We start from the raw sequence: 14,687 nt of genomic DNA, 5'->3' as shown, positions 1-14,687 counted from the left end.
CCGGCATTCTTTCTTGTTTGTCTCTTTTGACTAAATTATTAAATATATAGTCTTTCTCTAAGTCGGGGTTGTTTTTCATTTCTTCGGGGGAATGGTTTCCCAAACCTTTTTGTTTACGGCTATTGTAAATATTTAAAACTTGTCTCATCTTTGCCATGGAGAAGTGTCTATATTTGTCGTCATATGACATTTTATTTGCTTCACCACCTTGTGGTTGGTTTAAGTCTCTTAACATTTTTATACAACCGTCAATGACACCAAGAGCAGAATGGTTTTGGTCGACAATGAAATATTGGTTTACATTTTTTGAACGCAGATAGTTTTTAATATCGTCTGATTTGAAAGAACTTTCACAGTCAGATGTCAGTTTTGTTGGATGGTATTTGTCAACGAATATTGTCAAAGCTGCTAAGATATCTAAAATATTTTTGGACTGTAATGGTATGGCTTCACAGTATCTTGTGTTTTGACCAACAAATATTAGCCAGTATGGTGGTCCATCTTCTCTATACCTCGGAATGTTTTCCAAGATATCCATAAACCAAGCATTTGGTGTTGAACTAAAGATTTTTACCATGAGTGCTTTCTTTGTCGCCTTAGAAACATAGGGGTCCTTGTTTGGATTCGTCATTTTTTAACCCATAAGAAATGGGTTTATTTGGCGCGTTAGCAGGAGTTGCATCCAGATTTTTGCCCGCAGTGGGAACAATAGCCAGAGGTGTATTTGGAGTTGGAAGGAAGATTTTGAGTACATTAGGTATACTGAAAGAGAAAGCACAACCTATTATACAAACTGTACAGAAAGGTTGGGAGGTAGCACGAGATGCAACAAATCTTATTCCAAATCCTGAAACAAGAGGAAAAGTTCAAGGATGGATGGACAATGTAGGAAGACAAGCAGGAAACTATTATAACAAAGCAAATGACTACTATAACCAAGCAGGACACTATATGGACCAAGGTGAAAGATTCTTTAACAGAGGATATAACCATGCACAACAGTGGGTAAACAATAACCAACCTCAACCGCCTCAAACGTGGGGAATGTAAAGTTTTTTACTGAGATGAAATGAACAATACAGCATTGAGACAAATGGGTTCAAGATGGATTTGTCGACTTCCAGCAGTTACACAACGTGTTTGTCAAGTTCTTCCTATACCTCAGGAAGTTTTAGACCGACTTAAAAAACAACAACAACCAGTTGAAAACAAACCAAACTAAAATTTTTTACTGAGATGAAATGACCGAAGAAGTTGAAACGGTAGATTTGACACCACAAACAAAAAGTTCAGAACCATTGTCAAAACCTGTCAAAGAACTTACAGATGAAGAGAAAAATTCAATAATAGAAAGTGCCAGATCTGGAAATACAAACCCTAACTACAAAGTCACTTTTCATAAAAATGGAACGGCAAGTATCTCAAAAAAGAAACAGACTCTCACAAATAAAATATTGAAGTCTGAAGGAGCTTTCGAGACAACAGATGGAAAAGTTTACTTCACTGACCAACAGTTCATTATAGAACATCTCATTGACTTAGAGTCGAAATATTCTAAACTTTACAACAAACACAAAAAGTTGAAAGGAAAACAAAAACAAATGGCATATGATATTTATGAAGATGTTGACGACACAACTGTTCCTGCAAGTGAAGTAAAGTCAGAGGAACCGAAAAGTGACGAAAAACCGATAGAAGAAGAAAAACCAAAAACTGAAGATAAACCAAAACCAAAGTTTAGTTTCCAAACTAAACCAAGTCAACCTTCATTAGCTGGTATGGGTTGGCGTCAAAGACTTATGGCTTCAGGCGGTTATGTAAAGTAAAGAGAAAAAAATATTTTTTTATTTTATTTGAAATGTACGCTGAGTTTGTTGGAGAAGACCGTTGGGAAACATGTTTGTTAGATGAGAAATATGAAGTAAAAACGTTTTTAAAACCATATATTTTTACATATATTAAATGCTTCAGGTTGAAAAACAAAGAACAAAAGTAGCAGATACAAAACCGTTAGACTATATCTTTACAAATGCTGGTATGACTATTTCAGATGAAGAAATTTCATCCCGAGCGTACAGGTTTGACTATCCAGTTCGTTGGCTTCAAAGTCCTTCAGATGCAAAGGCAATAGGATTTAGAAGAGTTTTGTTTTCAAATAGAACTAACGCATTTATGTTCGCAGTATATTTTCATGGGCAGTATAAAGGTTCTGATGGTCTAATAGACAAATTTGATGAAATGAGGATCTTTACAGTTCGTTCAGACGAAAGTCTTGAAAAAACTCTAAATGACTTTCAAACTCAAATAAACAAATATTATTGGGAATTTCAAGAAAAATACGACTCTTTACTAAATGGAACATACTATCTGAAACTAGAATATGACAAGATGAACTCCACCGTTTCATTTCAAAAGATTGAAATTAACCCTCCAAGAGATACAGAGTTTTTATTTTGGCAAGTAGACAAACGTTCTTGGGCACAATTTCTTCGGTTACTAAACCAGAACGAACCATTACCACCAGATGGTCCATTTAAATTTATACTTCCACCAGCAGATTTGACAGTTTATAGAAATGTGTTTGACCCTCAAAATGTTATGTGTCATGCAAGTTTCAGTTCAAGCAACAATAGTTTTCTATGTATCGGTAAGGACTTTTATGACTTTGCTTCTAAATTCTACGAACCACCTAGTAACAGTTTCTCTGACTTTCAAGTTTGGTTCACAACAAATGGTGTGCAGCATATTATACCATTGTACTATGACTTTTATCTCGAATTGTCTTTCATATATAACTACGGAAAAGTGCTGAAAAAGTATTGAAAAATATATTTTAGGTGAAGTGGTGCGATCTCACCTCTTTTTTCACCTGTTTTTTCACCCGTTGAATTTTCATGAATTTCCTTAAGATAGAAAAAAAGTGAGTTAAAATGAGATGTTTACTGAGGGGGTCCCTCGGTCCCTCGGTCAACTAACATCTTTTTGAAAATGGTGACAACATGACATTTTGACAACAGTCGGGAAAATGTCAAGACTTCTTCATCGTAACGAGTGTAAATGAACCAAAAATATATTTTAGGTGAAGAGGTGAGATCTCACCTGTTTTCTCACCTCTTTTCTCACCCGTTGAATTTTCATGAAATTTGGTCATTTTTCAGCAAAAATATATTTTAGGGTAGAAGGTTAGATCTAACCTGTTTTCTAACCTGTTTTCTACCCTCTTGAATTTTCATGATTTCATCGTATATGCTTTGTCAAACATGAACGTACATGCTTTGTCAAGACTTCTTCGTAAATGTTTTGTCAAGACTTCTTCGTAATGAGTGTAAAGGACCCAAAAATATAATTTAGGGTAGAAGGTTAGATCTAACCTGTTTTCTAACCTGTTTTCTACCCTCTTGAATTTTCATGATTTCATCGTATATGCTTTGTCAAACATGAACGTACATGCTTTCAAGACTTCTTCGTAAATGTTTTGTCAAGACTTCTTCGTAATGAGTGTAAAGGACCCAAAAATATAATTTAGGGTAGAAGGTTAGATCTAACCTGTTTTCTAACCTGTTTTCTACCCTCTTGAATTTTCATGATTTCATCGTATATGCTTTGTCAAACATGAACGTACATGCTTTGTCAAGACTTCTTCGTAAATGTTTTGTCAAGGTTTCATCGTACATGTTTTGTCATGACTTCATCGTATATGTTTTGTCAAGGTTTCATCGTACATGCTTTGTCAAGACTTCTTCGTAAATGTTTTGTCAAGGTTTCATCGTAAATGTTTTGTCAAGGTTTCATCGTACATGTTTTGTCATGACTTCATCGTAATGAGTGTAAAGGACCCAAAAATATAATTTAGGGTAGAAGGTTAGATCTAACCTGTTTTCTAACCTGTTTTCTACCCTCTTGAATTTTCATGATTTCATCGTATATGTTTTTGTCAAGGTTTCATCGTAAATGTTTTGTCAAGGTTTCATCGTACATGTTTTGTCATGACTTCATCGTAATGAGTGTAAAGGACCCAAAAATATAATTTAGGGTAGAAGGTTAGATCTAACCTGTTTTCTAACCTGTTTTCTACCCTCTTGAATTTTCATGATTTCATCGTATATGTTTTTGTCAAGGTTTCATCGTAAATGTTTTGTCAAGGTTTCATCGTACATGTTTTGTCATGACTTCTTCGTAAATGTTTTGTCAAGGTTTCATCGTATTCTTTCACCCGTTGAATTTTGTATAAAAAGCAACCCGCTGTTTTCCGGCGGTTGGTATATTCTTCACAAAATGCTTGTTTTGAGGTCGAGCCACTTTTGGTTCACCGTATTTTTCAACCAAAACTCATGAATTTTCCCGAAATAAAAAATAAAGTTAGTTTTTTTAAAAAAATATTTTTTATTTTTATTGTAAGAACATGTTAGCAACAACAGCACCAAACTCGTTAGTCATGAACCCAACATCTATGTTAGTTGAGATGAAAAGCTTCATTCCTTCTTCATATACTTTCGAAACAGAAATCCAGAAGATAAAGCAGGAACTTCTCCAAGGAGATTTAGATTGCACTGCAAAAGATGAAACAAATGAAGAATATCTTTATGAAATGCAGGACATTATTGACCATCTACCTAAACTTCCTGAAATACAGCAACAAAAGCTCACTATTCCAGAATTCGATGAAATAGAAGTGAAACCAACTGACTCAGTAGAAATAAAGAAGTTCATACGTAAGGTAAACTATGAGTTTCTTGGATTTCATTGCAACCACAAAGTCATGGACAAAGACTGCGATATGGTATATAAGAACATCTCTGACATATATAAATCGGAGGAGTTTAAGACCTACGACAACTTTGTTTCGTTAGTTGCTGAATGTGTATGGCAGATAAGAGATAAAGATAAAAGATGTAAAATATGGAACGAACAAATAAAACCAGCAACTTTTGAGTTAAAGAAAACCATTGACGCTATAGTTGTACTTGCAGGTCAAATTTCAATGTACAATGCAAAAATGAACCCACAATGTTCTAAATGTAAAGCAGCAATAAGAAAATATAACTACTCCGTCAAAGAGATAGAACGTATGAGAAACGACTATGCAGACTTAAAGAAAGAAGCAGAAAAGCCAGCAGAAAACAAAATGGACATGTTAGCATTTCTAAACAAAAACTATCCAACAGCTGACGATTTCCTTCTTTCAGATGTCAAGAAGAAATATAAAGATACATTCAATATTGTGAAAACTTTTGACATACTGACAGAAGAAATAGAAGCTACGAAATTGTTTAGAATTTCAAATATACATCGTACAATTCATGTAAAACGCTTATAAAAAAAAGAGGTGAGAAAACAGGTGAAAAAACGGGTGAGATCTCACCTCTTCACCTAAAATATATTTTTGTCTGATTTACGCTCATATACGATGAAGTTTTGACAAAACATATACGATGAAATCATGAAAATTCAAGAGGTGAAAAAAGAGGTGAGAAAACAGGTGAGATCGCACCTCTTCACCTAAAATATATTTTTGTCTGATTTACACTCATGTTTGACAAAACATTTACGCTCATTTCGATGAAGTCATGACAAAACATATACGAAGAAGTCTTGACAAAACATTTACGAAGAAGTCTTGACAAAACATGTACGATGAAATCATGAAAATTCAAGAGGTGAAAAAACAGGTGAAAAAGGAGGTGAGATCGCACCTCTTCACCTAAAATATATTTTTGTCTGATTTACGCTCATTTCGAAGAAGTCTTGACAAAACATTTACGCTCATTTCGATGAAGTCATGACAAAACATATACGAAGAAGTTTATTTCCTGTGTTGTTGTCAAAATGTCATGTTGTCACCATTTTCAAAAAGATGTTAGTTGACCGAGGGACCGAGGGACCGAGGGACCTGGTCGCCTAAAATATATTTTTGCCGAGTAAAATGACCAAATTTCATGATATAACTGTTATTTTTTTACGAAGTGAACTTTAACACTTCGTAAAAAAATCCCTGAAATCATATCTTTTATACATGAAAATCGTAAAAAATTGCGAGTACGGAAAAAAACCTGGTCGCCTAAAACTCATGAAAATCGTGAAAAAATGACCAAATTTCATTATATAACTGTTATTTTTTTACGAAGAGAACTTTAACACTTCGTAAAAAAATCCCTGAAATCGTAAAAAAATGACCAAATTTCATGAATTTCCTTAAGATACAAGATAGAAAAAATAAAGTTAGTTTTTAAAAAAAAATTTTTTTTATTTTGTATGTAAGAAACAGAAAATGACAAACATTGAGTTTGAAACAGTTAAAAAGATAGACAATGACACCAAAGTGGTTAGAATAGGTGATTTAAACGTAAGATACTCAAAGAAATACAAGAAATATTCTTTGTCAGACATTATATCTCCATCTGGAAAGAAAACATCCCACGACTGGGTTAAAAATGCTTCTAGTCAGAAAATTTTGACAAGAAATCCTGAGCTTATGATATCAGTAGCATTCTATGGAACAAGAGCATATCTTATAGACAAAAGTCTTATACCAATAGTTTTGTTATGGTTAGACCCAGTTGTTGGATATAACTTCATAACATATGGTTCATTCGATACGGAACGTTGCAGTGAAGGCTTACTTTACATCGTTCAGAAACCGAAGGACTTCAATACAAAGAGATATAAGATAGGAAGAACATATAATATAACTCAAAGATATGACAGTATAGTCAATAAAGTTAAGGTTGTGTTTGTTAACGATATGAGAGCTGCAGAAACAGAACTACTTGAAAAGTTTGAGAAAATTTATGGTGCTCCCACGAAAGGTAAAGAAACGTTTGAAGTAGATGAGATAGGTAAAGCTATAAAATTATTTGACGAAGTTGCTGAAAAATACATGTAAAGCGTTTATTTTTGGTCTTTTGTGAAAGTCAGAAAATAACGCTAATTTTTTATAAAATATTTTTTTTATCCGGAATATAAGGACAGATATGACAACAACAGAGAACACAACAACTGCTATCGTTCATGAAGACATAAATGAAGAATATGAGTGGGTTCAGTTTAACAAACAGTTACGTCTCATTCGTTCGGTCAAAGACGACATGTACCAAATGCAAAGTATTTTGAATGCTCTTCGTTCTACAAAGCAAGCATTTCATTGGTTTGAAAACCAACAGACAAAAGAACTTTTAGAAGAATTTCCTCATATGTTTGCGTTCCTCGAAAAACCGAGGAACGAGATTCCATACGAAAATCGTAAAAATTTGCCAAATGGTTTGAAAGGATATTATATTCATAGACTTTTAGTAAATGCTGTTGCAATGTGGGCTTCACCTCGTTACGCTTGTTATATTTTCATGATGTTAGATGAAATTCATAGACAAGAACGTGAAGAGCTAGAGAACAAGCTTGAAGCAAAAGATGAAGTCATTGAAGCAAAAGACAAAAGCATTCAGAAAAGAATACCACGTTCGGTACCAAAAGGAAAGGAAAAGAACTATAAGTATATGATTTATACTGAAGAGATGGAAAATGAAGAAGATAAAGATATGGTTATGTTGCATTTAGTCAGAAGAAACAACAAAAGCTTTTACGACCTTGCTAAGATTTACAAATCTGACAGAAATTGGTTCTATCGCGAAAACTTACCGATTTCAATGACACCAAATGAAGATGTGAAACAAATAGTTCAAGATACTTTACCTCAAACACACTATGATATTAAAGGTTGTACAATACTTACCTTCAAAGAAGATTTGCCGCTACTGAAAGAAAAAATAACAGAGTATTTTGACAACTTCAAACAAGCAGAGTAAATGAACCATTTATTTTTGGTCTTGACTTCAGATGGCTCAGGTAGCTCTATAAGGTAAATTGTCTTGTCAAATCCTTCTGGCATTCCGAGTCCTTCCTTCCGACAGGAAAAAAATTTCCTTCCGACAGGAAGAACTCTTCCTTCCGACAGGAAAAAATTTTCCTTCCGACAGGAAGAACTCTTCCTTCCGACAGGAAAAAATTTTCCTTCCAACAGGAAAAAATTTTCCTTCCAACAGGAAAAAATTTTCCTTCCGACAGGAAAAAATTTTCCTTCCAACAGGAAAAATTTTTCCAGTTGTCCGTCCGTAAACCATTCAAATTTTCGAAAATTGAGAACTTTTTGGTCGAACTTCAGAAAAAGTTTTTCCTTCCGACAGGAAAAAATTTTCCTTCCGACAGGAAAAAATTTTCCTTCCAACAGGAAAAAATTTTCCTTCCGACAGGAAGAACTCTTCCTTCCAACAGGAAAATATTTTCCTTCCGACAGGACACAAACGGATGACTGACGTACCACCAACCGAGTCCATTCCAAAGCCAGAAGAACCGAAAGCTGCAGAACCACAACAGACTAAGACTAAACACTTACATTTTTTACGCTTGACTTTTTACAATTTGAACTTTGTTTGCGTAGATGTGAATTCTGAAAGAAGTATGAGGGTCTTGTATGACTTTGTACCTCTCCCATAGTTCATGTCTGTCAAACTTACCTGCCATGGACTCTTTCATAAGTTCCATGAAATCGTCTTCGGACAATCCGGGGAAAAGTACAATGTCAGTAAGTATTCTCTTTACATCCTTACTTAAACTCTTGGCTGTCTGTACACAAATGACAACTGAGATGTTAAAGTGTCTGAGCTTCTTAAGAATTCGACACATATCTTGTTCTCTATTCTTTAACAAAGGATGAGAAGCAAAGTCATCTAAGATAAGAAGACACCTATGAGGGTACGTTTTCCAATCGTAAGATTGCAATTTCTTCGAAATGTATTCTATCTCTTTCTGTTTGTTTCTGAAGTGTTTCTTCTCTAATATTCTCTGCATTTCCTCATTTGGGTCTTTAAACTTAGAATTTATATACTCATTTATAGCATTGTACTTCAAAACCCTTCTTTGGTACTTCTTTATCCAATCTAACAACTCAGAGTCTTTTATACATACTAACTTAGACTTCTTTATAATATCTTTGAACGAATTGACGGTTTGGTCAAATTGACCCGAAGTACTACAAATGACAACTAACTCATAGAATGGGTTCTTCTCATCTAGTTCTTGTTGTTGTGCAGCCATTTTAAGATAAGTGAAAGTCTTACCCGACCCAGGTGGTGCAATTAGACCTGTTATACCATTCTGAGCAAATAAGAACTTGTCATGTATAGGCTTTATCTGAGCATTTTCCAACTTCCTCTTGTTCTTGTTTAAAACATTCTCAAATTTTTTGTCAATGTCAGCAAACTTTTTTTCTAACATATTTTTAGAAAAATTAAAATTTTTATCTTTTAGAAAATGTCTAGTGATTTCGCTATCTATATTCGAGACAAGCTTTTCGACAGCAAAACATCTGTAGACCATAAAATCTTACATAGTGTAAACAAGAAAGGTGAATTTGTTCTAAAGTTCTGTTTCTGGGAATATGACAAGAACCATAAAACATTAAGCAGAGAAGTCTTAAAATTTGTCAATGACAGACTTGTTGACAGAGATGACGCCTCTTGGAGAGATGAAGTCCAACAAAACTTCTTAGAATGCAAAGAAGACACATGCACTGTTCTTGAAGATGAAATAGAAAACAGAATAGAAGAGCTATTAAAGGACAAAGAACTTTTACAAAAAATATGGTTCTGAGAAGTTTGACATAACTCCACCAGAAAAGAAGAAGAGAGAAAAGAAAGAAAAGAAAGTAGAAGAAGAGAAGAAAGAACCTGAACCAGTTCCAGAGAAGGGGAGATATGACATGTAAAAATAAAATTTTATTTTTAGAACATTTCTGGGTCAATGTCAATGTTCTCTTCCTCTTTAGGAGCAAACACTGGCTTAGACTCTAAAATCTTTTTACCCAATTTACCTTGAACTTCTACAACTTTAGACTCATAATATTCATAGTCGTCTGCTTTCTTTGGTTCATAAGGTATAACAAGTTTGTATGCTTTGCCTTCTTTAAGGTTTGAGAACCTTCTGTCAAAACTTTCTTTGACTGTTAACAAACCTTCTATGTCTAAGTCTTCAAATTTCGCACCATTTTTAGTCACAATAGCAAACTTAACTGGTTCGATGTTCCAAACTTTGCTGAATGAAGACTTTTCAAAATGGTAGAAGTAAACATTCAAATATGTGAATGGGTCTAGTTCTTCTTTAAGTCCTGACATGTACTTATTTACTGAGATGAATTTGTCATCTTTTCTATCGGATAAAAAAATATTTTTTTTTAAAATTTACTCAGAAAAATTTTTCTTTGTATATACACCATTCTGAACATCTAAAAGACTTTTGACATTTGCCAAGAATGTTCGTTTAGAAGCTGTCATATAACCATATTCTTGACAATATTGTTTATACGAATCGTACAATGACCTTTCATCTAATGACACAAAGTCAGTTTCATCTATGAACAGTTCATATACACTCTTGTTTGCTTCTAACAATGTTTGTCTCTCTTCGGTATGTGGAATTTGTCTTGGATTGAACTTAGAAATATCTAATGTCATGAAATATGAGAACAAGTGGTTGTAAAAGTCAGATGTCAAAGTTTCTGCTAAGTCGTCAAAATATTCTGTATCTTGCATATGAGAATCTGACGTTCTGACAACTACATATCTTCTGTCAGAACTTTCTAACTTCATCGGAACAACATTGTTTGAAACCATAATGAAGTTTGCAACATTTTCACAAACTCTTTGGTCTTTATACTTTCTTTCAACAACTCCAACTTTGTCTGTTATAAGACTCTTCAAAGCATCTGAGTTCAAAACTTTTGTTGTATCTATACTTTGAAGTTCATTGCAAACTATAAGTTTCATATTCTCTATTGAGGAGTTAAACTTGCCACAGATGTTTTCTAAGTTTGTCATATTCGGATTCGAATAACCTTCTAACAGTTTGCACAAGATATCTGTAAAGAATGTGTTCTTACCTGTTCCTTGTTTTCCAATTATAATGAGAGCAGTTTCATTTTTAGCACTTGGATGTTGTAAGATGTTTGCAAACCAACATAAGATATACTCATAAACCTTTTCGTTTCCATTGCATATAATTTCTTTGACATGGTCTAACCAAGCTTCTATAATACTGTGTTTCCATTCTACTTGTTCATATTTATATCCAGTGAAGATAGAATAGAAGTTTGGAGAAGGTGTATAAAACTTTATACCACGAACTGAAAAATCTTCAAGTTTTGACAATAAGATATCCCAAGCATCTAACATCTTCATTCCAACTTGTACAACTTTTATTTTCTTAAGTTTCTGTCTACATTCTTGTTCAGACACTATTGTTGCTCTTGGTTTGTTAAAGACAACATCCCATTCTTTCATGACATAACATTCTGGGGCAGAGTCGACATAAATGACTAAACGTTTCAAATTCTCGACTGCTTTGTTATAGTCTCGAAATGGACACATATTTCTGAATGCTTGGAAGTCATAAAAATCTGAAACATCTATTCTGTACATTTTTATAAAAATAAAAAAAATATTATTTTTTTATTCTTGACTTTGTTGTTCCATTTGTTGCATTTGTTGTTCTTGAGCTATTTGTTGTTGAAGTTGTTCTTGTAATACAATACTTTCACCAGTTGCATCTTCCAATTCGAAACTTTCTGCCGTCATTGACAAATACATAGGACATAAAAGTTTTACAGGAACAAAGTTTGCGTCAACTAATGTCAACGTTATACTTGCCAAAGTGTTTGAGTTCACTAAGGTTGAAAATTCTGCATTCGAATGAACAATAGGCAAACCAGCAGAGAAAGTATTGTTTATACGCATAAGTATCTTTTGGTCATAATAGTTTCTGTCGACATTCGAATAACACTTTGAACCTAAGTTTGAAACAATATATAAAATAGGTGTGCTTAAAGTCAATGGAACAGACATTCCTTGTATGACACCTTTCCTGTTATAGGAAACTGTTGGTAGTAAAAACCAGAAATAAGTTTTGTATTATAGCTCATATCGTTTATAGTAAACTCAGTCGGACATCCAAACATAATGAAACCTGCTCTAGTTGCAGCACATGTTACACCCGTACTTAAAGTATTAAATAAGTCAACAAACCTGTTGGTGGTATATCTGAGTAAGTATCTTCAAAGGAGTATTTTTTACCATTCACAACAATAAAGTCTTCTGGTGTCAAAAGAGCAAAACAGGCTTTAGTCGTCATTGTGTTTAAGGTTAGTTTACAATATCGTCCTTGAGGACTTTGTAAGTTTGTTGTTATAGAATTATATGACTCAGGGTTTTTAGTCGTAATAGTATAAACCATTATGTCTTCTGCCATTTACTTAGCAAATAAACTTTAATGAAATGTTGTGGTCGTCAAATATTTTTATAACGTCTGGGAAACTATACTTTAAGTTCAACGTTTCACCTCCTTTCATAACGTATATCTTGTCAATGACATTATATGAAACACCACAGCAACTAATGTCGGGTTCTATTTCTTTGATGTTTATATCGTCTGCCTCTGTCAAAAGTTTCAATAGTTCTTTCAAAACTTCATGAGGTGCAATGACATATGAGTTCACTTTTACAGGGTTGTGTTCGACCAAGTTTAACATTATACCTAAAGCTTGACAAATCTTCTCCTGAGTTTGAAGTTTGTTTTTCAGTTGTTGGTAGTCGTTTCGAATATCTGCAACAGAACTTAAGTCTCTGCTAACTTCAGGGTATGTTGGTTGTTCTTTTACAGGAACAATTGTTATACCATCTTCGTCTTCGTATGGTTTCCCCACTTCAACATCTCTTTCTTTGACATTGACAATAACACTTTGACTGTTTGTTTGAGTTGGTGAATTTAACTTCACATCTGCCACCGCCATTAAACCTTTTGAAACACTTACGCTTCTATTTTTCGGAAATGACATTTTACTTAGAATAAAAAGATGGACGTATTCGGATATCTCTTCGAATTGAAGCAAAACAAAGTTTACACACACAAACAATACAAATACATTGACAGAATAGTTCTTTATACAAACAATGGAAAATGTTATAGAATAGCAGTCTTTGCTGAACCAAAATATTTTCATAAAGCAAAGAAAGTTGGTATAACCGAAATGGTGAAAGTTCTTGAAGCAGACAAAAATATAACAACAAAACTTACAGATATTTCTAAAGGAAAGTTTATAATACAATTTTATGTCAAAACTGGCGTACTGTCAATATTTGACGGAGAGAAGTCAGTTCAAGAACAACTTACTGACCTGCTGCCAAAATCTGCTCGATGGAAGCTGTCGTTATGCCAATCTGAGGAGCCCCAGCAGGTTTCATCGAACGAATCTTCAAAAGAGCATCTTCCGTGAAAAGTGCTATTGGTTTTGTAAACTTCTTTGCTCTCAGTTCATATGGACCGTCTCTGTCACCAGTATATTGTATTTGAACTGTACCAACAGTTGAAATACCACCATAAAGTCTTCTGAGTCAGCAAATGGAATGCCAAGCCAAAAGTTTGAACGGTCTCCATTTGTATATTGAGTTTTTTGACTTCCTGTATGGGTCCATACTTTCACATATGGCATAATAGAACTTTGCATTTCAGGGTTAATGGTTGTTGTGAAGTTGTTGTTAAAGTTCATAGCATCTAATGTCAAGTTGTATGACCTCATATCCTCAACTGTAGAATATTCTTCTCTTGGATAATATTTGCCATCTATGTTTATATGATATTTAATACCGGGGTTGTAGAAACAAGAATAGTCATTTATAGTTCGTCTGAACAGTACAAACATAGTATCTGCGTGTTTCATTGCAGTTGTTAAGCAATATCTGTTCTTGCACCTGCGGTTCCTGGATTTTGGTTTCCAACTTCACCTGCAAAGTCTTTGACAGATATTTGGTGTATAGGGAACATAAGTGGAACTGCAATATATTTGGCAGCTAAAGCATTTGAAATATCTGGGTCCAACATATAGACTGCAAGTCTGCTTTCTATTCTCTTGCATTCAAATTTTTCGCATGTGAACTTAACTGGGTCCCAAGCAGTTCCAGCAGCATTGAAATAATAGTTTACTTCAGTGTTGAGGTTTGAGAAACCAAAGTCTAAGTCAACTTTGTCTTTGCAAAAGTCGGCGAATGACGTTTTATTTGTTCCACTACTTCTGTAAGAGTGAATGGGTCTTGTGTTGGTGCAATGACTAAGTTATTTTTGCTTGGAGTAAGTTCAATAGAAATTTTTCCTGCCCAGTTTGGCAAGTATCTTAAAAACCTGAAGATGAGGAAAGATGACAAAGGAACTCTAAGTTTCAGTTTTACTTTAGTGGCAGCATTTCCATCTGAACCAGAAAGGTTAACATAAACTCCTGGAACGTTAGGGTCAAGTCTTCTTATTTTCTCAATATTTGCATACTGGTCTGTTTGTTCTCTAGCTTGTGGTTGTACTGAGTTTCTCAAGCGAACCATTCATAGTTTGCCCATGTTACTGTTTGAACTAAGTCAGAGTTAGAATATATCTTATATCCCATGAAAACTTCTGGAGCATATTGGTATCCGACATAGAAAATTCCATTGCAACCTTTCTTGTCAGACAACCTGGCAGAAGGTTTTATTTCAATGTCTTGTTCCACGTATAAGAATGAGTTGTCAATAGAAATTATATGAAACCTGTCGCAAGCAATATCTACTGTTGTTGAAGAACCTTCACCAAACTCACCTACGTTTCCATAAGAAACAGCAGTT

The 14,687-nt window shown here is 34.1% G+C and overlaps 9 protein-coding genes across 9 annotated transcripts, besides 1 other annotated feature; 6 read left to right on the top strand and 3 right to left on the bottom strand.

Moving 5' to 3' along the window:
- Positions 1-14,687: part of a mobile genetic element that runs on past both edges of the window.
- TVAGG3_0275040 (uncharacterized protein) lies at positions 1,070-1,222 on the top strand (the record flags this gene model as incomplete). The annotated part of the gene is made up of 1 exon (XM_051228692.1): positions 1,070-1,222. One exon carries the CDS (start codon positions 1,070-1,072, stop codon positions 1,220-1,222), a length of 153 nt encoding a protein of 50 aa, XP_051098422.1.
- Positions 2,173-2,823, top strand: TVAGG3_0275030 (uncharacterized protein; the record flags this gene model as incomplete). Its single annotated transcript, XM_051228691.1, has 1 exon — positions 2,173-2,823. One exon carries the CDS (start codon positions 2,173-2,175, stop codon positions 2,821-2,823), a length of 651 nt encoding a protein of 216 aa, XP_051098421.1.
- Positions 4,436-5,317, top strand: TVAGG3_0275020 (organellar and viral DNA polymerase type B; the record flags this gene model as incomplete). Its single annotated transcript, XM_051228690.1, has 1 exon — positions 4,436-5,317. The coding sequence occupies one exon, from the start codon at positions 4,436-4,438 to the stop codon at positions 5,315-5,317; it is 882 nt and encodes a 293-aa protein (XP_051098420.1).
- TVAGG3_0275010 (organellar and viral DNA polymerase type B) lies at positions 6,269-6,883 on the top strand (the record flags this gene model as incomplete). The annotated part of the gene is made up of 1 exon (XM_051228689.1): positions 6,269-6,883. One exon carries the CDS (start codon positions 6,269-6,271, stop codon positions 6,881-6,883), a length of 615 nt encoding a protein of 204 aa, XP_051098419.1.
- TVAGG3_0275000 (KilA, N-terminal/APSES-type HTH, DNA-binding family) lies at positions 7,191-7,799 on the top strand (the record flags this gene model as incomplete). The annotated part of the gene is made up of 1 exon (XM_051228688.1): positions 7,191-7,799. One exon carries the CDS (start codon positions 7,191-7,193, stop codon positions 7,797-7,799), a length of 609 nt encoding a protein of 202 aa, XP_051098418.1.
- On the top strand, positions 8,299-8,487 carry TVAGG3_0274990 (uncharacterized protein; the record flags this gene model as incomplete). The annotated part of the gene is made up of 1 exon (XM_051228687.1): positions 8,299-8,487. One exon carries the CDS (start codon positions 8,299-8,301, stop codon positions 8,485-8,487), a length of 189 nt encoding a protein of 62 aa, XP_051098417.1.
- On the bottom strand, positions 9,774-10,163 carry TVAGG3_0274980 (protein of unknown function, DUF4108 family; the record flags this gene model as incomplete). The annotated part of the gene is made up of 1 exon (XM_051228686.1): positions 9,774-10,163. One exon carries the CDS (start codon positions 10,161-10,163, stop codon positions 9,774-9,776), a length of 390 nt encoding a protein of 129 aa, XP_051098416.1.
- On the bottom strand, positions 10,230-10,865 carry TVAGG3_0274970 (Poxvirus D5 protein-like family; the record flags this gene model as incomplete). Its single annotated transcript, XM_051228685.1, has 1 exon — positions 10,230-10,865. The coding sequence occupies one exon, from the start codon at positions 10,863-10,865 to the stop codon at positions 10,230-10,232; it is 636 nt and encodes a 211-aa protein (XP_051098415.1).
- On the bottom strand, positions 12,296-12,832 carry TVAGG3_0274960 (protein of unknown function, DUF4106 family; the record flags this gene model as incomplete). The annotated part of the gene is made up of 1 exon (XM_051228684.1): positions 12,296-12,832. The coding sequence occupies one exon, from the start codon at positions 12,830-12,832 to the stop codon at positions 12,296-12,298; it is 537 nt and encodes a 178-aa protein (XP_051098414.1).

Source organism: Trichomonas vaginalis, chromosome V (genome assembly GCF_026262505.1).
Source record: "Trichomonas vaginalis G3 chromosome V, whole genome shotgun sequence".
Taxonomy (NCBI): Eukaryota; Parabasalia; order Trichomonadida; family Trichomonadidae; genus Trichomonas; species Trichomonas vaginalis.
This window is presented reverse-complemented; position numbering and strand designations above follow the sequence as displayed.